This window comes from Excalfactoria chinensis, chromosome 1 (genome assembly GCF_039878825.1).
Source record: "Excalfactoria chinensis isolate bCotChi1 chromosome 1, bCotChi1.hap2, whole genome shotgun sequence".
Lineage (NCBI taxonomy): Eukaryota > Metazoa > Chordata > Aves > Galliformes > Phasianidae > Excalfactoria > Excalfactoria chinensis.
In genome coordinates, this window is record NC_092825.1 from 20,871,937 (window position 1) to 20,892,712 (window position 20,776).

General features: G+C 38.8%; 1 protein-coding gene across 3 annotated transcripts in view; it reads left to right on the forward strand.

Moving 5' to 3' along the window:
- CADPS2 (calcium dependent secretion activator 2) overlaps positions 1–20,776 on the forward strand; it is a 283,917-nt gene that overhangs the window by 254,688 nt on the left and 8,453 nt on the right. For all 3 annotated transcript variants that reach the window (XM_072335394.1, XM_072335402.1, XM_072335413.1), the window contains one exon: positions 6,258–6,365. In XM_072335394.1, the coding sequence (XP_072191495.1) occupies positions 6,258–6,365 (108 nt within the window). The remainder of the gene's footprint in view (positions 1–6,257; positions 6,366–20,776) is intronic.

Consider the following 20,776-nt stretch of genomic DNA (forward strand, 5'->3'; position numbering starts at 1 on the left):
CACACGCTCAGCAGATGGCATTCTTCATCTTCTCAGGGCTGGAATGGGAAATGTGGACTCAGACTTGCAGTATGCTTACTTGTTCAGTATCACTATCTACCCTTCTGTTCATTAATCTTTTCAGAGAATGGTGAAAAACTCCATCCAAAAATAAATGTCATCTTTTGTTTTTAACCTGTTTAAGAAAGCATTCAGCATAAGGCTCCATTTCTCAAAATGCTCTTTTAGGATTTGGCGCGTGCACAGTCACAAGAAACTCCCAGTGCTCACTTCTACCGCAGCACATGGGGATATATTGACACCTATGGAAATATTAGGGACAGTGCAAAATAACCCAGACTGGGAAAAGTAGTGTCAATGATAATTTATGTTTTCATAAAAATAATAACGAAAAAAAACTAGTTGCTATTTTGCTATTTTTATTGGTAATTGTCATGATATGCTATGCTCTGAGATGGAAAAGGTTGTGGCCATTGGGCTAATGAAAGAAACCAAATGTTTGGAGGAAAACAGCACAAACATTAGAAATACTAGTAGTACATCAGTGATGCAGTTTGTTCTCTTGTTAACTCTGTGCCTTGATGTTTGGGAATGCAGGAACTTACTTAGGGTACTTTAAAAACAAACAAACCAAAAGAAAACCTCACCCAAATGAGTATTTGTTAGTTTCTCTTAAAGCGCAAGCAATCATTAGGAGATTCAGAACTAAAACCTTTCTATTTTTTCCTTTCCTTAGTGTTCTGTTCACATAGCTAGTTAATTAGAAAAGGAAGAGAATTCAGCAAAATTGAGGGCAAAAATGTATATCAATCTCAAGTTATTGTTATTAAATTGTGTGGATAATTTCATTGTGTTCATTTTCACATCATGTAAGTCAGTTTTGCTCACAAAAAAAACTTATGTCTAGCTTGCCATTTCTGTACACGTTTGCCTCATCTACAAATATAACCAGAGCAATTACTTATACAAATTGAGCATCCAGTTACATGCATATTTATATACTTCTTTTTGTTCAGAAAGGTATGTTTAAATCCCTTTGTAGGAGCCAGTAATCTATGCCAGTCATTTAGAGGGCACAGAAGGAACCTAATCCTCCCTCACTCCATGTAGGCCACCTGTCATACCAAGTGTACAGAGGCCATTTGAAGGAGCCAGGACTGACAGCAGTGCGCAACTCGCACAATGCCAGCCCTCTTACTCTGCTGTTGCCTTTATGCAGGGATCAAAGGTATGAAAAGGGGCCTCACACATGTGCCAGCATTTGACTTATGGGGTCCTGTAGAGGCCAAAGTAGGAACTCTGCCTCCTACCAGGCAGATACACATCGGGACCTTCCAGGCACCTCTGCTTCCAAATGTAACACTTCTGTTGCGTTACCTATTCAGCTGATTTTGAGAAGCAAGCAACTTTTCTGAGAAATCAGTCTTTATTAAGGTGCCATTACCGTGCCATTCCTTTTTTAACCAGGATTTACTTGGAGACCTCTATTTACAAATAAAGAACACATAATAGCCCTCATCTTCTTGCTCACAGTGCTTCTCCTGTCATCCTCCTCCTTTGTACACCCAAACTTGGGAACCATCCTTCTGCTTTCAGTCCACATAAACAAGCTACTGAAATAGAACAGGAGGAAACACTCTGCATCATCTGCTTTAAGTCAGTGGTGTTTCTGAGCTATCTCTTAAATGGAGATCAGGAGGACAAATGCTAATCAGAAAGTTAAATGAACATAGTAGAACAAAGTTGTTGTTGGAAGTGGGAAAGCAGAGTTTAATATCAGATTTTGCACCACAGAATTCAGATCTGCAAACGGGGTGCAAACCCTCTCATGCCTGTGTTGCCCTTTGATTTCAGTTGAACTGCTCTTCTATGGAAAAGCAGTGGAATCACAGTTTAAGTTCTGAATGACAGTTCTCTCATAAAATATACATCTTAGCCTTTGCAAGGTTGCTTTTTAATCTACTAGAAGATGCATTAGAGGCAAGGAAACTGCATAGCATCTTTTTAATTTAAGCAAAATTGTCTTTCTCATAACCACATAAGAATAAAATGCTGCCTTTAAAATGAACTAATTGTACAAATTTTCCTTCGTGGATTAGGTATTTCGATATGTAAGAAATGAAGAGTGAGGATCCAGTCATGAATACGAGTAGCTTTCATTCCAAAAATATTTTAGCAATATTTTAGTTCTCTGACTGAAAGGCTTGAGTTACGACCCTCGAGTATTTAGAGGAGAAATTTCAGGCAGTGAAATTTTCCATCATGGTCTTTCATTAGGTGGTGGACACTTAATAAGGAGCTCCTGTGTTTCTCACAATAGCCCCCTCCAGCTCATCACTCCTTTTCATTTCATTGTTCCACCCGCGCTGCAGTTGAAACGCCTCTCTCCAGCAGGGGAGGGGAAGGGGGCAGAGAGGAGAGCACGTACAAAATAGGAAGAAGTTAGTTGTTACGTAGTTAGCCTTTAGCATCTGCTCTCGTCTGTGAAAAATGAATGCTTTGGCACGGCAGCAGCTCCGTAAGACTGCATTTTTCTGAGTAATATCAGGAATCTGAGTATGCTTAATACTGTGGTGTTAAGAAATGTTCTGGGACAAATGCCGAAGTGAGAATAAACACCATGCAGATACTTACATGGTTTTTACTGAGATTTATGACAAGCTGGTGCATTGTGAAAAGCTGCGCAGAGTTAATTGTATCTGTGCTATAGGGAAAGGCTAGTGCTAGTGATAGTGTTCAACTTGTTGCAAACCTTCCAGCAGCAAAACAAGTAAATGCATGGAACTCAAGGCCATGCAGCATTGCCTCATCACTAGGTGCCTCATCACCTTTGGCTCCAGAACATGTCAGTCCTAATAGAGTTTCTACATCATCTTTGAAACAAGAATGAAGTATTTTAAAATTTACCTCACTTTAAATAGACGTTATGACAGCACTTCTCTGTTTAATGGTGAAAAGTTGTTTCTTTCTTTATCTACATTCATTGCTGTGAAAAAGTGAGTGGCGATCTGGGCCCTCCTACCAGTGCAGAGCAGAAGAGACAACCCGCACCTGTGGGATTAGGTGGAGCAGCAGGAAGTAAGAGCACTTGCAGTATATAATTAAGAAGGATTTTTTTTTTCCCAAACAGCATGTTCATCTCACCAGGTTAACTAGTGATTAACCCTAAAAAAGAATGTGCCGAAGCCTACACCCTTGTTTAAACTCATTCACTTGCCAGTGTATTCAGTTACTTGTGTAACCAGTGACAAAGTAACCCTATTTACAACTCTTCATTTCCCGGTATTTTATTTGATGTCTTTGTGTTTCTGGTTTCTCCATTCATCTCTTTGTTTGGTCCTCTTTCATTTTCAGATAGGCAAAACATCTTGTCTGCTTGTTCTGAATAAAACAAACCTACAATAACTTTTTATCTATCATAAAAAAAAAAAAAAAAAAAAAAAAAAAAAAAAATCCACCACTTTTTTTTTCCTTGGGGAAGTTTTCAGACTGAATGTCTTTTTACGCTTACCCAGATAAATATACCAGGCTACGTTTTTCTCCTAAAGCTGTGAAAATCTCTCTCTCCCATTCGTTCCTGTAATTGCTCTGCCTGACATTCAGGGGGATAAAATTTTATGTTTTGAGCATAGAAATGGAATCTTGAGGTTTGTCTGGTATTTGTACTTAAATGTCCTCTGTGACTGTTTCATAAAGTATATCTCAGCTTGCATGAGCTTGCATTTTAAGGTAGACCCAATTGCTTTTTTATTAGGATTGGTATTTTATGTTTGCCTCTTTCTTTTATTCTCAACCTTAATAAACAAAATAGAACAGTGATCGGGTCCTGTAATCAGAGATTTGTTTCTAATACTCAATCCCTGTGGAAAAAAATAAATGTATGGTGCTACGCCTGCTTTGGTGCTTATAAGAGCTTTCTTTTCCTTTTTCATGTGTTTGGAGACAACAAATTCAGTGCATGCTGTATAGAGAGATAACAAACAGTTTGATATGCTGTTGGCTCATTCTATGTTTATTCTGTTTCACACACCATAAGCAAAGATGGTTAGTTTGCAGTGATTTTAGTAAGGTTTTAAAAGAGAAAGTCATACTGTCGCAATGTTGGTAATTTTCCTTACCCAGACATATTTCTACTGTAGACAGACACTGTTTAAAGGGAAAATTAATTTTTTTTTTCCACAGTGATTTCAGAGATAATTATCCTGCACACATTAAAGAAGGATGAAGTGTTTTAAAGAACTGTAATTCTAATTGGTAAATGTCACCAGCTGTTGCAGTTACTCTTACTTGTGTATATTCTTTTAATGATTACACTCCCGTGCCACAAGATACATGAAAATATATTCACTAGGTGTGAAATTCCCATATGTCACAGCTTCAAGACTAGGTAAACAGCTCAGAAATAAGGGGAGAGATAACACTGATGAGAAACGTTATTTTTCAAGCTTTGGCTGTCTGCAGGACAAACTTTTATTTTTTAATTTAACTGAAAGAATGGAACTAAAGGGAAAAAATGTGCATAAACCAGAGAACCAGCAGGCTTTAGCATTGAGTAAAAGATTCATTTTAGATGTGAATATGTATCACCAAGAACCATATTAAACCTTTCATTTGTTAGATTATCTCCTTCACCCACCTCTGAAATTTAAGAGTGTTTTCCCATTTTCTCTCCAAATTAAAACTGGCCCAATTTCTGTAAATTTCATATGAGGTTTTAGAAAGTACAAGAGGTTTTAACTTCGTTGGTTTTCTTCTGTACCTTCACAAATGAGTTTCTTAAGGGACCGTATGTAACTTCCAGTTTTAAATCTCCTATACTTGAGATTTAGTTTCACTTAAAAACATCTTTGTCAACTTGTAAAGAAGGCGGCACTTTTTTTTTTAGTGAATGAAATCCATTTATCTCTAACAGAGAGTTATTTTATCTGTTGTTATTGTACATTTTTATTTCTGTGCTTAGGATCAACGTTTGTAATTCAGACGTAAATATAAATTGCCTCAGTTTCCTCTTAAGAATTTCATGTAAGTAGGTGTGCATACGTGATAAGATTTTTAATATAGATGTTTAAATGAGCTTATATTGCCAATGAAATTATCAATATAAATGTGCAAAGCATGTTAAATTGTTGGGTGTGAGATTCGGAGATGCTAGAATCATTAAACAAGGCCATCATTCTAAATCCTTTAAAAATTGCATTGTGCTAAAGATTACAGTAAAGACATTTGTTATAAAACTTAGCCTTCGTTTGTGTGCCATGAACTTAGAAAACAAGCAACAACAAAAGCTATTATGCAGTAGCAACAGATGCTTTTACAAACTTGCTGACATGGAAGTCTTTCCAAAGTGCTAATGTTTGTTCTTGGTTCCTCCTATAGAGAAAGGTGAATTCAGACCCACTCTGTCTATGCTATCAGGAAAGAGGATGTTGCAGGCTGTCAGGGTGAGGGTTCAGTGTGAATTAACATAGAGGGGTCCAGAAGTCCCAGCTGGAAAGGAAAGTGCATCTACAGTAATCATCTGACATATGTGCAGCCTTTCTTGACCAGTTTAAGAGTGTGGTAGTAAAATTGTGCCTACTCTGGTGTTCCTGCAGAACATGGATTGGTGCAAGATGGGAAATATTTTAGTCCTTGCTTGTTTCCTCATCATTCTTTGAGCTGACTGTGCCTATGCAACTGTTGCAGAAAAATAGGGCTACAGGTCTGCTCTCTTCCTAACATTTTTGTGCCCATCTAACTCATTTGCTTTTAGTGAAATGCTTGAACTTTGAATGAGAATCAATAGAAGCTAAACTGAAACACATAGTTCAGCTGTATATTGAAAACAAATGGCAGCAAATCTGACGGAGTGCAAAAGGAACTGCTTGACATTTTTTAACTCTTCTCTGAGTGTGATGATAGCAGGATCTGGACCTTGAAGATGGGGTAGTTGTGATAGCCTTGCTAAAGACAGAGGGGAAAATGTCCTAGTTTGCCATTGATGTTACAAGTACCAAGACTACTTTCTTGGATCACATATGGCAGAGCAGATTTATGACTTCAAGCATTCATAAATTGTAATAGATAGTGAACCCCTCTGAACTTGCCAAGTAACTCAGAATTCATAGCAGATTTACTAAATACTGTCAGTACCTATGGAAGCATTCTAACATAATCTCAGTTTTCACTAAGGCTGACTTCTTATACATCTCAGTTGTTGCATGGTCTTTCATTTTCCCTCCCTCACAACTCTGTCTCCTTACTTCATGTTTCCACAGAAACCAGGGATGGATCTCGCAGATACCTACATCATGTTTGTTCGACAGAACCAGGATATACTGCGAGAAAAGGTCAATGAGGAAATGTACATAGAAAAGTTATTTGATGTAAGTAAATACCCTCACAAGTTGTGCTGGTCTCACTACTACGCTAGAGGGATCAAGCTGCATTTTTATGATATTCAGCAAGCCATTAAGATATTCTTCCCTGATGATCATTTTTTTTCCTTTGCTTTTTATTTTATTTATTGTCTTCAGCTATCAAGGGTTTCAAGCCTTTCTTTAAACACTTTATGCATGGAAATCTTAAGTGCTAGAAGGCACAAATAAAAATGGTAGAAGTTTGCTATTTGATGTAGTCATTTTTCCAGTGTGAGAAGTCCAATTTTATTCGATCTTTTGATTTTGAACATGTTAATGAAGAGAACATGCTTAGCATGATTTGTGGACTCTATCACAGGGTTAATTTCTCTGAATGAAGAGCTTTAATATATATCTCTGCATGTTCATGTACAGAAAGAAGCCAGTTATGCTACATGGTCTGTGGATTTTACAGAGTTCCGTGGAACACCTTTTAGAATTTTGCGGTTGTTTTTACTTTAGGACTTGCAAGAACTTTAAGTTGACCATTCACTTAATTGTCAAATTGTCTTGATCCTGCTTCTGCAAGTTGAACATAATTCTCTTCTTCATCTTTGAGGCTCACACGTGGCGGCCTGTATTTTTGCACAGAATCAGTTCCTGTAGTGGCTTCTGCATCTTCGTTCCTGTAGTGGCTTCTGCATCTTCCCTCTAGCCATCCCTCAGCACTGATGTGTCCCTTTTTCATTAGGAACCATCGCTTACTCTACCAAAATTTTCTTTCTTCAAGGCTCTCCTATGAGGCCACTTGCAACACTCTTGGACACGTTTCTGCTAATGAGCACTAATTTATGTCTGGTGTCTCTTCTGACTTGCCTGAAGCGTAATTTTTAGGCGGCTGAAATTGTATCTACTTCTTTTTAATAAACTCAAAGCACTATACATTTTAAATATCATTTAATTAAAAGTTATTTTATTATAAACTTGTATCAATTTACTTGACAACGATATTATCATGTAGGAAATCAAGCAGTGTCATCTTTGACACTGTGCAGTGCAATCCATTGCAAAACAAATTCTGGAACATAATGCACACTTTGAAATGTATTTATTTGTGTGTCATTTCCTAAGTATTTTAGAAAGCTTTGATGGCAGTTTCATTTAATTATGCAAGTTACAGCAAATGTTTTCATAACAGCAATTCACAGCCTTTACTGTGACACTACAGTTGTGGCAGTCACAGAAGGTCCCATAACATAGACTCTCAGCCATGGTATGTCATGTCAGTGTTTGTTGTTTGTTAGACTGGGTGGTCAAAATGAGATTTATCTCTCAGATTTTATATTTCCAGACACTTCCAGTCAGCTTTAGGGGAAAAAAAAAAAGAAAAAAGTATCATCTGTTTTAATAAGCTAAGTGCTAATATGTGTGAAAAGAATGATTTTATAAAAGCTTTGATGCCCTGCAGGGGTAGAAAAATTATCATCCATCCAGCTGGCACCTTCACAAAGTACTAAAACCATATTAGCAACTTCTGCTTCAGTTTGCTTTTGCACTGAATCTGCAAGCATATGTTTCATTTTCAAGTTTCTATTTTTTGTTTTTCTTTGGGGTTATTTTTGCTTATGTTGTAATTTTCTGGTTGTTAATAAAATTATGTGCCTAAGGCCAAGTCTAACACTTACTAGAGCGACCACATTGACTTTGTTGACATAATGGAATTGGACCAAGCCACAGGCAGTGTCCACAGTATAAACCAAACAGAGCCAGAGCAGAGCCCTGAGAACTAGCAAGTGATCATCCATACTGTTACATTATCCATATAGCTCTTAGCATGTAGTTGGGTTAGGCCAACATGTGGTAACCCAAAGTACTGTTGGGGTTCACATGGGCTGAGGACCTCTCTCCCATGTGTTACTTCAGCAGTCAAGCTTTTCAATGCTCATTTCTGTGTATATGCAAGCCATGATGGAGAACTAGATTTTGAAAGACAAAACCATTCTTATCCCTGTTATTCACTAGTATGCATCATATGCTGTCATGGCCAATCATTAGAGAGGAGACTACATAGTTCTTGAAGTATGATGAGTATTATGTGTATCAAATATTTATCTGTATATTTTTCTTCAGTTTGTCAGTTTCGTATTTTTACATACGAGCACGCTGGCAGATATAGTCAATGGGACAGAATCAGATAGATGCACTAACGAAAATGTAAGCTCATAACATGTAAAAATGTAAAACAAATGCAGATGGCTATGTAAACTGTTAACTCACCTTTCTTGAGATTAGTTCTGAGTTTCCTAGCAAGAATGCTATCATAGCAGCTGTGAAACAGTGGATCACCTACACTGGTGCAGAATTTTATGAGCGCTACATGCAGGCTTCCGTCATTGCTGGAGTAAATGCATGGCTACTGATGGTGGCTATGTTGAAAAGCAGTGTTCTGTAGCTGAGAATGTGCTACATCAAGTATTGTTATTGTGCTTTGTAGATCTGTTGTCTTTCCATGGAAATAAATAGGAGGCATTACTTTCAGAGCAACCTACATACATCACTGCTGCCTTCCCTTTAAAATATACAATATTATAAAATAAATCAGCCTAGAAAAATAGGAAAAGTGAATTTCTGTGCTTCATCCACTGAAAAATCTAATCCACAATAGCAAAAAAAAAAAAAAAGACTGTTATACGTGCAATGAGATCAGAGCTCACACACTATTTTAATCAAAACATGTACGCTTATAAGCTGTTAATTCATGGATTTAATTAACATGATCTAGGACTGCTATGTGCTAGCAACTCTTATAGTGACCAAGAAAATGGGATATCTACTGTATGAAGTAATACACATATCAAATAAGATAATGTGAATTTAAGAACAGTATAGATACAAGTAGGAATGTCTGCAAATGGGTCACAAATATCTTAGGGCTCACCATCTGGGAAGTCTCAAACTAGAAAGAAAGCTAAAGTTCTGTAGTTTTTAATAGCTGTTGCCTGGAAAAGCATCACCCAGCTATACAAATACAAAAAATCAGAATACAATTTAACTTGTGAGGTGAGTCTTTACCTGTGAGAGAAATGATCTTTATTGTTTTCTGGAAACTTACAAAAAAGACTGGGCTGTGGACTTTCTCTGCACAGTTTTAAGCCATTTAAGTTCTGTTCTTCAGTGCTTTTGTTGATCATGCAGCAGAACAAAGGTGTTTGGTTGTTTTTTTTCCCTTTCCCTTGAACTACTTGGCTTCTGGGTGCATTTCATTACTTGCTTTCTCTGGAAGGGGTATAGACAGCAGGGACAATATGGCTTGGTTCTACTGGTAGCACCAGTCAGGGGTCTGCGTGCCACCCTCTGCTTCTCATATTTAGTCACCAGATTTAGAGTCACTAAGAGTTATTTGCTTGGTTGGTTCATCAAGGATGCTTAGGACTTTGTGCATTTCATAGTGGTCCTCTTCCTAGTATCAGCTGGGAACTTTACCTACCAAATTCCTTCCCATCTCAGGAATTTACGACATGTATTTCATATCACCTGTAGCATTTGTGCATTTTTTTTTTTTTTTTATTTTATTTTATTTTTCTTGGTTGTTTCTTTTTGACACAGCAGAACTTAAAGAGTGCTGGCAAGGTTTTGTAATATGTTGTACCTGGATGATCTAGAGTGTCTCTGGCTTAAATTTCTCCTCCATGTTCATGGCATGATTTAGCAGAGGGTTGTTAGAGTTAGGGTATTATGGTTAGGCTGCGGTCAGGCTTGATGATCTTTAAGGTCTTTTCCAACCTGAGCAATTCTATGATTCTGTGATTCCTGAAGGCTTAATTGATCTATATGAGTTCTCCCAATCTCGTATGCCACTGAAGCAATCCAAAACATTGAACTTACATTGGAGCAAGTTTGTGTGTCTAAAACACTCAAAGCAAAAATTTTCTAACATTAATGCAGTGACCCAGGCAGAATCAGTGCATGGCAACTAAATCATAAGGGGACTCTTGTGTTTATTTAATGATTTAGACTTTTAATAAAGGTTAAATGCATCAGCTACTGAAACTTTTTTAAGCCTAATAATTTAAACCAATACATCATTTTTAAAACAATTTGTAATAAAATATTTTAGAAACAGAGTTATACTTTTAACATTTTTCAAATACTGGTTCATAAATTATTTTCAGAAAAAGCTGTTAGAGTAATATTTAGTGAATAAGAACATGAAATATTTAATGAGAATTACATAAACCTACGATAAATCTAAAATGAGACTACTTTAAATGAGCCCCCTCATATTTACAAAGGTGATCTACCTCCTCAATGATGTAAGAACATTTGTGCTGCCAGTCACAGGGCAGTGCTCTAATGTAAAAAATATCTATCTGTAAAATTCACATGGAGTCTGGTTCAGCACTGTCAAAATTGGAGGAAGTTTTGCTATTGGCTGCAATACAAGCAAGACTGCATCCATAAATATGTCAGGTTATTGTCACTGCCTGTACTTAGATTCATGTTTCTACTTGAATTATTCAAATGGGACTAATTCATGTTTTTGAGCATTTTAAATGACATTAGATTTATAAGTTAAAAACACATTTTAATTTGTCAAACAAGCTTCAGCTTATAAAAGTAGCGCTGTATAGAACACTGCATAAAACACTGATGGAGTGCTTTCTGTAGGAATGTAAAGTTATTAAGTGTTACTCGGGTAGATTCTCACTTTCTTCTCCTTTTTTGCACCTGAAGTATGACTAGGATTGTGTGAACACACACACAGAAAAAATCTTTTCAAATAATTTCCCTTCAAAATAGTTTTATTTGCCTTTAAGAACTTTATTTTGTAGACCACGTTTGTGTTGAGTCTGTCATGAAAAACGTAACAGTATTAACAGATGTACAATTCTAATTTTATTGACTATATATTTGATGATACTTCTATCCAATAATCGATGGCTACTTGAAGAAATAAAGAATTATTCAAAAGAACAATTTTAACCCATCAGTGTTCAACCACAGATACAACTTGAAAGTTTTTACACTGATGCAAGCTTATCACAAATACAATGAAGTAGTCAGTGTGCCAATAATCTAGTAATCACTGAATCATCAAGGTGTGAAAAGACCTCCAAGATCATCCAGTCCAACCATCACCAATATTTCCCACTAAACCATCTCCCTCAGTGCAATATCTCAACTATTCTTGAATACCTCCAGGGACAGTGACTCCACCGCCTCCCTGGGCAGCCCATTACTGTGCCTGACCATCCTTTCAGAGATTATTTTTTTCCAGATATCCAACCTGCATCTCCCCTGGCACAACTTGAGGTCATTCTCTCTAGTCCTGTCACTAGTTATGCAGGAGAAGAGGCTGACCCCTGCCTCACCACAGCCTCCTTACAGGTAGTCATAGAGAGGTACAAGGTCTCTCCTGAGCCTCTTCTTCTCCTGACTTAACAATCCCAGCTGACCCTGCAGAGGTCAAAACTGTCAAGCAAGCCTTCTGATTGGCTTGTCAATGATGGCACCTGTTAGCAATGTTGACTTCGTCCCTGATCCCTGTCTCTTGTGGGTGTTTGGCGTGGTGTGACTGAACAGTTCTGTTGGCCTCACAGGGGCTGCTCTCATCTGTGCCTGTCCTCAGGTCTGTGGCCTCACACAGCAAGTGCGTGAATGTTGGTGGTGAGGGTCTTACACAACTTGCTTTGGAGTGCAGAGACCAAATGTCTTTATGAACAGTATAAATGCTTAGGTACTCCAGATTTCCATAGCTGCTTTTGGCTTTTGCATTTTAAAAGATCAGATGCAAAGTGAGATATTTATATATTTTTATAAAGAAGCTTGTACATCATCAGCAATGTGAACTAAATGTTAGTAGTGTTTTCCTTATCACAACCACTACTTTCCTTTTCTGTCAGTAGGAAGGGATGGTTGATGTAAATTCAGTGAGGTACTTGAGGTTATTTGAGGTAGGAATTACTCTCAAAGATTACTGTGTTACTTGCTTCGTTCTCTGCCTACAAGATATAAAGTACTCATCAGATTAACTTGTTTGCCATCATATCTGCTAGTATATTTTTAGCAAATGCTGCACTCAACTGCATCATTTGTGTGTTTTCCTACCTTTTACAAAAACCATTTGGAAAATGTGCAATTGCTTCTGCCTGGCATACGAGTTAACCTTGGGCTGGTGGTGCACAGCTAAGAGAAATGCATTTTACACGAGAGCTTTCTGTACTACCAATAATTTGTGCTGCTCATGGCTACCTCAAAGGCAATGTGAGTGCGGTATTCAGTATTCAACAGTGTTTTATCAGAAAAACTTCAACTGTGAGTTTTTTCCCATTCTCAAATTGCTTCCTGTCACGTTAATTTTAATAAGTCATCTTACCTTACATTGTTATGTAATTATTTGCAAGTGTATAATTTGACAAAAGCTCTACTTTTTGATCTAGGTTCTATGCCAAGGCAACTTGGGCAAGTTAAGACTAGGTGGAACTGGTTGAAGGCCACGTTTGAATCAAAAGCTGCGTTTGTATTAAACTGAGAAACATGAGAGGACCGTGCCTAATTATTTAAGAGACTCAACAAAAAATGGATTGTAGCTTGTTGATCTTCTCATTTCTTTGATAAGTCAGAATAATCTTCAAGAAATATGTGGCCTTCTTTCTCGGATTCTTGAAATTTGATCACAGTGCAAAATTGTCCTTTGGCTCAAACCCAGGAATACACATCTTTGCATGATGCACCTGGACATATGTGGCAGGTCTGGTAGAATCAGCTAATTAACAACACAGGCTTAAACAGGCACCTCATCTGGCAGTGTAGTTAGTTGCCTGATGGTGCTCAGCAGGATTTGGTAGTGCTTTTTATTTTTCTATCCTAATGGTCTGCTGCCCACCTAATTTTGCCTTATTGTCAGCCACTACTTACCGCAGCTTGAGGCCCTCCCAGGAGGCTAAATTATTATCAAAGGATTAGGGAGATGTAGCCTTGCAGCTCTGACATTTCTGATTACTTGTCTATGCCAGAACACTAATTAGCTGTGACTAATTAAGAAAAATGTTCCTGCCATAGAAAACCATTTAAAAGAACTGAGAAGTAGAAAAGCAATTGAAAAGCTGAGCAGTGCTCAGATTTTCCGATGGTCTTTAGATTTTCACCAAAGTCTTAACTCACCTTTAATTATGTCTAATATTTTATAGGGAAAATAGAAAGCTCTTGATATGAGAACCACTCTGCAGCTTTCACTTGGCTGAGGGAAATTCTGGTCGTTTTAAAACAGTTTGTCGTGTCTTTTTCAGTAAAAGAATTTTAGGGAAAACTGTAGGCAGCGTCACCAAGCGTGGACTGGAAAGTGTTATATTAAAGTGCTCAAATATCTGAAATTGTTCTGCAAGACACAAGTAACATCCTGCAAATTTGCTTTCAAAGCCTGCTTAAAGTTCACTAAATCATTCCTGGTGATTTCAAGTATATCCGTCTGTTGTTGTTTTCCTAATGTAGAAATCTCTATAAACGAAGAATGGTTCACTTGAAAGCTGAGAAAATAGAATTCCCATCTGATCTCATGTATTATAGAAGTTTTCTTTGATTATTTTTTTCTGCAATACGCTGAGAAAAGAAGTGCCCGCCCTTGGAGGGTGCTGATTATGCTGCTATCAACCCAGCCAAGCTCAGTACTGTTGAGCTCAATAGGACCACAACACACTTAAGGCAAAGCATGTGCTTCAGAGTTTGCTGCTTCACGATCAGAATATTCAGCACTTTGTAAACTGTTTCACAGCGTAGCCGAGAGTGTTTTCTCTGGAGGAAACTTTAACACGATGGCTGCATTTGTGATGCTTCTGATTGGATTCATTTCCCCGCTTCTTCACTTTTGATTCTGCTTTTAATTTCTGAATTTTCATCTTGTTACCCATCCAACAGTTCAAAAGACAGCCAAATGCTTTTCTCTAGGACACTGTGTACCCCATAGCTCAGTCTACATTGGGTATTCATGGAATTGATGTCTGCCGCCCTTTTCACGCTAATATAATCATATTATTTAAATCTTCCCAGCGGGAGAGTAAGAATCTATGAAATAGATATTCTGATATCTTACCAGAAGAGCTTTTGCTTTTGGAGTATAAAAGGGAAAGAAATAACTATTTTTCAGGACGCTGAATCCAATATCCTGATAATTCAGTCCTGCCCTCTGATTTCCCAGAATTTTATGAGAAGGTCACTTCTTATTTGCAGAAAGAACAAAACATAAATGGCTGTACAAAGGCAATATAAAATGCGGATCCTGATTCAAAGCCGAAAGACAGGAAGAGAAGAATTCCCAAATTCAAGATTTTAAAGTCAATCCATTATTGTTTTGGTTTTTTTTCCTGAGGGGATTTTGTCATAGAGGGAGGTGGAACCGCCAGGTTTTTCGCTCGTTTTGGGGGGAGGGGCTTATAACACTGGGAGCCTGCAGTACAGTTTCCCCATAGACGTTCTGAGTCTATACTGTTCAGTCATTTATTTAATGTAGTTAAATGCATCTATCCATCACTCACAGTATCCATTCACTAAAAACAATAACAAATTCTATCAAATAAAAGAGAACTCCTTCCAACATCCAGGCACAATTTAGTCCTTTAACCTTTTTATCCTGCTAGGCACAAAGTAGCAGCATCTCATTCCAGGCACTGCATTTTTTTTTCTCTTATCTCAACGGCTTGAAATGTGTCTGGCAACTTAATGGAATCAATTGAGCATGGCCAACTATAAAAATATAAAACAGCACTGAAACTTTAGATGAGTCTGTCAGTAAGTGTTAACTGTGGCTGTAGCTTTCACATTCTACGCAGTCAAGAGAAATCAATAAGGATTGTACCATTTATATTGTCTTATCTAATGTTTGTTCACCATGAAGTGCCAGGCACAAGCACCATCTAGGGAATATTGATTTCTTGATGTACTGTAATTCACACACATCCAAACAGCGGGAGAACCATGTGGTTTCTGAAACCCTGCTTGCGGGTCTGATATTTTTACTTGTGTTTCATTTGGGTTAAGCTTAGTTTAAAAAGCAACATCAAGTAAAACACCATGGAAGTGTTCACAAATAGACACACAGCCTCATTGCTGACCTTAGGACAAGAAAGATGGCATTAGGAAGTATGAGGATAATCTTGTTTTATTAAAATGGGCGGGAAGTAACAGAAAGAGGTTGCTGTGTTGCAAATAAAACCAACACCAGATGAGGCTGCTGCATAGTGCTCTGAATCTGCTGACAAAGTTTGTAAGCCATGAGTGGAAGGAGTTCCATAGCTTGCTTTGTCGAGGGGTGCTGAAGCTTATGCACTGATGTACACGTGCAGAAGTTTTGACCTGTACAGAGATCATGTCCTTTAAATATTTTTAAGTGTGTTGTCACCTTTCCTTACTTTACACAGTGTTGGCTGTCCTACGAACTACGCTGTACCAAAAGCATTCACAGCATTCAACACAAGCTCTGCAAGTAATGAGTAGAAAAATCAGCTTAAAAGAAAAAAACAAAAAATAGCAACCCCACTGTAAAATCTGCATGGCTGAAAAAGTGTGCATGTGCAATAGGGTCAGAGATTGAAAGCAACCCAGGCACCTGTTCAATCCAAGGACACTGTGGAAGAGAAGGCAGAGGAAGGAGCAGGCTGAGGCTGCACTCCATGTGGGCACTGCCCCATGTGCTCCCAGGCCTTGTGCCCAGCCGAGTGGTGGCTGCATCACACTGCATCTCTATGTTTGCCTCACAGGTGCAGCCAGCCCCGTTGTGAGCTGCTGCAGTGTTGTGTGGGGTAAGTGAGTGATGAGCCAAGGTTGCTGGGCCAGGGGGGAATAAGCTGCATGTGGATATTCACATAAACATGTTAAAGACTCTAATTAAAACATGTACTTAACCTGTATTTAACCTGGAGCAGGAGTTTATATGGAAGACATCGGGGAAAGAGCTACTAGCATGAAGGGTGTCCAAAACCTGTATCACAGAGTGTGGCCCACAGTTGATCCACCTGGCATTTGGTGCTTGGCACAGAGGCCTTGCTTCAGGGACTCCCCCAGGAGCTCAGAATGGCCAGGCAAAAGCAGGCATGGGGCCTCAGTGACCTGCCTTACAGGAGGACTGAACAGGGACCTTCAGCCTTGGTAATGCTACTCACGCATTTAGCAGTGTTTCTGTAGGTGCTGCATTCAAAGGGTTTGTAAGACTAGAGCTTGTGTAGCAAGAGACTGGTGCTGTAATGATAAAAAACTTGGTCATTTCACACTATGTTCGTTTATTTTGAGGATCCAAGCTGGCTTTCCTTTCAAGGTCATTCAAGTGATGTTCCCCATCCTGTGCCTTGGAGGATGTTTGCAGATACACCCAAAGTGCAACACAACACAGTGCAGAGAGACTAACAGTGTTTGCTCCAGAGAGTTTTAGCACCAGAATAACCTATGGAAGTACTGTTCACAGATAGACTGCATATCCAGAGCGGAGTGGGCAAACTGTTTGTTCTGTTAGTCTCTTGTGGTCACGAGCATTATGTTGGTGCCTGGTGTTTAAAATCAGAACAGTGACATTACATATGTCCAGATAAGGAAGGGAGTTCTGTATGTCTAATTTTGCAGATTTCCAGATTCCCTGAGCATCCACCATATGTGAAGAAGCCAGAAAAAAACACAAAGGTCAGCAGCATTATGAAGTAGAATAAATATTGTCTGCAGTGTATGGAGAGTTGAGGACTGTATATTTTGTAATAAACATGTATATTTATTTGTGAATTGGCAGCAATTCCATAGCAACTAGTCAGCTTCTAATTATAAGCCTTTTTTAAAACAGGGAAAAATGACTTTCCTCCTGAAAGATACACTCTTTGTGCATCAGAAATGTTTTGCTATTTCAGAAAAATAAGAGGGAGGGAAGGGGTGGAGAGAAGAAGAGAGGAGAGGAGAGGAGAGGAGAGGAGAGGAGAGGAGAGGAGAGGAGAGGAGAGGAGAGGAGAGGAGAGGAGAGGAGAGGAGAGGAGAGGAGAGGAGAGGAGAGGAGAGGAGAGGAGAGGAGAGGAGAGGAGAGGAGAGGAGAGGAGAGGAGAGGAGAGGAGAGGAGAGGAGAGGAGAGGAATAAGCAAACTAAGGAAATCTCAGTCCTGATCCATGTATCACAAGACATGCTTTGAAACAGATTACAGTATGCAGAATCTTTCTCACTTCTCCTTTCCTATTGCATGTAGCTGGAATTTTAGGCTGTGAACACTTTTGCATATCCCAAAATTGGATGTTCAAAGTTTAACTTAATATTTAAGGCCTGTAGGTGGAAGCAAAACGTGGAAGCTTTTGTAGCTTGAGACACTTTCAGGAAGATGGCTTGTTAAGTGCAACTTAGTATTAGAACCTTAATACAGTGGTGGGGAGGAAGAGTCGTGCTTTAATGGCTTGGTGCAAAGAAGGAGCATGTGAGGGAACAGAAGGCTTGAGACCATGACAGCAGAAATGAGTGACCTGGCCATAGGGGAACTTTTGGACAGGTTCCTAATGGAAATGTGAGAAAGAATTGATGTGAAATGGGGGACTGTAGATAAATGGAGTTTATTTGTGTTAAACTTAATATTGATTTAGTCATTTCTGTTTTTTAGATCTAGGGCTTTAAACATCTGATTTTTAGTGTTGGGAGAAGGCTTCATTTGTTTGTGCAGCTCACTAATGCTGTGGTTCCAACAAGGCTGACTCCAGGAATTTTCTACTCATGCTTAGATTCATTTTTATTCTTCTCATTTTTATTTTTTTTTTTTTAATTAATACTCCTAGAGAAAAAAAAATAGGATTTGCAAAAGTAGTAGAAGTAGTGACATGGTGATCCCCAAAAGCACTATTATTGTCCTTGAACTTTCTGAGCATCCAAGAAAATGTGAAGGTTAGCCCTGAAACCTTCCGGATTTGATGCCTGCAAATTAGAGGGTATGTATTGTTATTTGATGAAAGAATACATTTAAATTTTAGTATTTGTGTTGATTATAAATACTGAAAGTGCTGTATATGATAGAACAAATTTGTCATGGATAGGACGGATGTACAAGAAGTGTAGGTGAAAAGTGCTCGAGCATTGTTCATAAGCTGGAGATAGAATTCTGGCTCTGCGTAGTTGTAACGTCAGCTCTTTCTCCCCATATTCATCATCATAATGCTGAAACACTGGAAAGAAAAAATACCATCTTTGCACGGGACTCCCAAGGAGGCAAAATTCTGAGCTTCTAATTTGTTTTTCAGGGATGATGCCATAAGCCATGAGGATGCTCAGAATTAAGCCTAACTCAGCATTTTATGTTGTAACACTATGAGCGTATGTATAGCAAGAAGTCACATTCTTACAGAGCTGGATGACCTGTTGCTGAAGGGCATGGGCTGTCCCCATGAAGCCACCTGGAGCTGATAGAAGAGCAGAAAAGCTTTGCTATAGTCTGAGACCTTTCTCTTCTCTGAGGCTTCCCCATCTTCTCTTCTTTCAGTTTCCTGATCACTGAAACAGTAATCCTCATTGGAAATGCAACTGAAAGTGCCTCACAGGCTGAGCCACATTTACGGCCAGTGCAACCTAGGATACAGAAGTCACTGGGGAGATAATTTGTTCTTCCCAGGACTATACAGCAAGGAGTGCTGGGAAAGGCATTGCATCAAGTCAACAAGTTCTAGTCTCTCCAGAAGAAAAAAAGTTGTTATTTTAACCAGTTCAGAAATCATCTGTTCCAGGAATTTGAATCCATGGGGTGAGAAGGGTGTACAAGCAAGTTTTTAGATATAGATGCAAATATATCATTATTATTTTGTCTTTGTACCCTTAGTTGCTTCAGTCCTCTGTGGGGGCTTTCTTAATCAACAGACTACTTAAACCTGAGGGAACAGCAGTAACACCTTGTGCAAAGTTACTTTGTTGTTGTTCTTACTTAGCAATTAAATATTTTTAATTTCTGCATAAATTCAAAGGTATTTTGAATGTTAGTTACTACTCCTGGCTTTATTTCTTGTTTCGTCGCTCCTGGATGTATTTAAAAGATGCAGCCATTTTGCAGAGCGCCTTCTGATGTGTCATGGCGGACCAAAGGTTGAGAAAACCTTCCCCAGTAGTTTTTGGAGAGCACTCTGTGAACTCTTCAGTGTTCAGGTGAAAATCCTCACTCAGGTGGGTGATGGTGATACATAGACTTGAAAATACAGCTCTAACTTCTAAACTTCAGAGTGTTTTCAAAGGCACTGTAAATAACACTGGTTTTGTTCATTAGTGTTAGCACCTGACAAAGGATATCGGTGCAATTGTTCATAGCTTACAAAGAGGACATACATTTTGAGCCTTAAATTAGGAACTTGTTTCTGACTTTTGCTGTTTGCATTTCAAAGGAATAACTTCTTCATTCCTAAACTGAGTAACAATTTTTACATGTTTTAATGTTCCTTAATATACTATTACTGCAAACTGTTAAAAAGTTGATAAAAATACTACAGAACTATGGCCACAGGAGTTTAAGCACTTAAATTTTGAGTGCTTAAAATATATCTTCCATGTTGTAGCTTGTACTGCCTTTGATGTGCAGTCTCTTCAAAAAGAATACTTCTCTGTTGTTCCTGGGTGGAAATGTAGAGCAGAGGAAGTAAAAACATCCCATTGTCACCTCAGCGACTCAATTCCAAACTGGGTGAGGTAAAGGCTTTGGAAGGAAGATAGAATGTGGTTCCTAGAAAAGCTTTTCTCCTGCCATATGCAGCAGAAAAAGTGTCTCAACAGTTCCCATTTGTCAAGAGCAGCAAAGATAGAGAAGCTCTATGGGGTCCTGTGTATCAGATGGCTAGGAATACCAGGCCTAGGAGGAGTGAGGCATTGTGTGTTAGTACGTATTGAGCCTCCTTCCAGGTGGCAAACAGCTGTACCTTTTTATCAAACTTCAAAAATAAATCTGAAGTGCTTGCTTTCAGCCGAGAAGTGTTATATTTAATTGAAGCATTCTGCAAACATGATAGCTCAGGCACCCAGAAAGATGGTGAATATTTAATATATTTGTTTTGTGTTTCAACCAGTCAACAGTATAAAGAAATTCCGTAACTACTTGTCTTTAACTCGCCTGAAGAAAGCACGGTATGTTGCTAAATCGCCTTTCACCGGCCCTGCCGAGAAACAACTTTAATCCTTGTTAGAAAATTGCAGAGTCTGGGCCGGACAAAGAGCTCCTGCCCGGCGCATTGTGAGCGCGGGAGCGGGGCGCGGGGAGCCCTTTACAGCTGCGTGCCTCCAGCCTGCCTCAGCTGGACTATTTAGGCCAGGAGGTTTGTCAATCCCTCCCCACAATGGGGAGAGTTTTTCAGTGCCTGTAGCCGTGCCGAGCCCCGTTGGGGATCAATGCTGGCCATTCAAGCTGCACCCTCTTTCATTGCTTTGGTTTGTTAATTTAAGACTAAAGGTCCGCCGAGGGGGT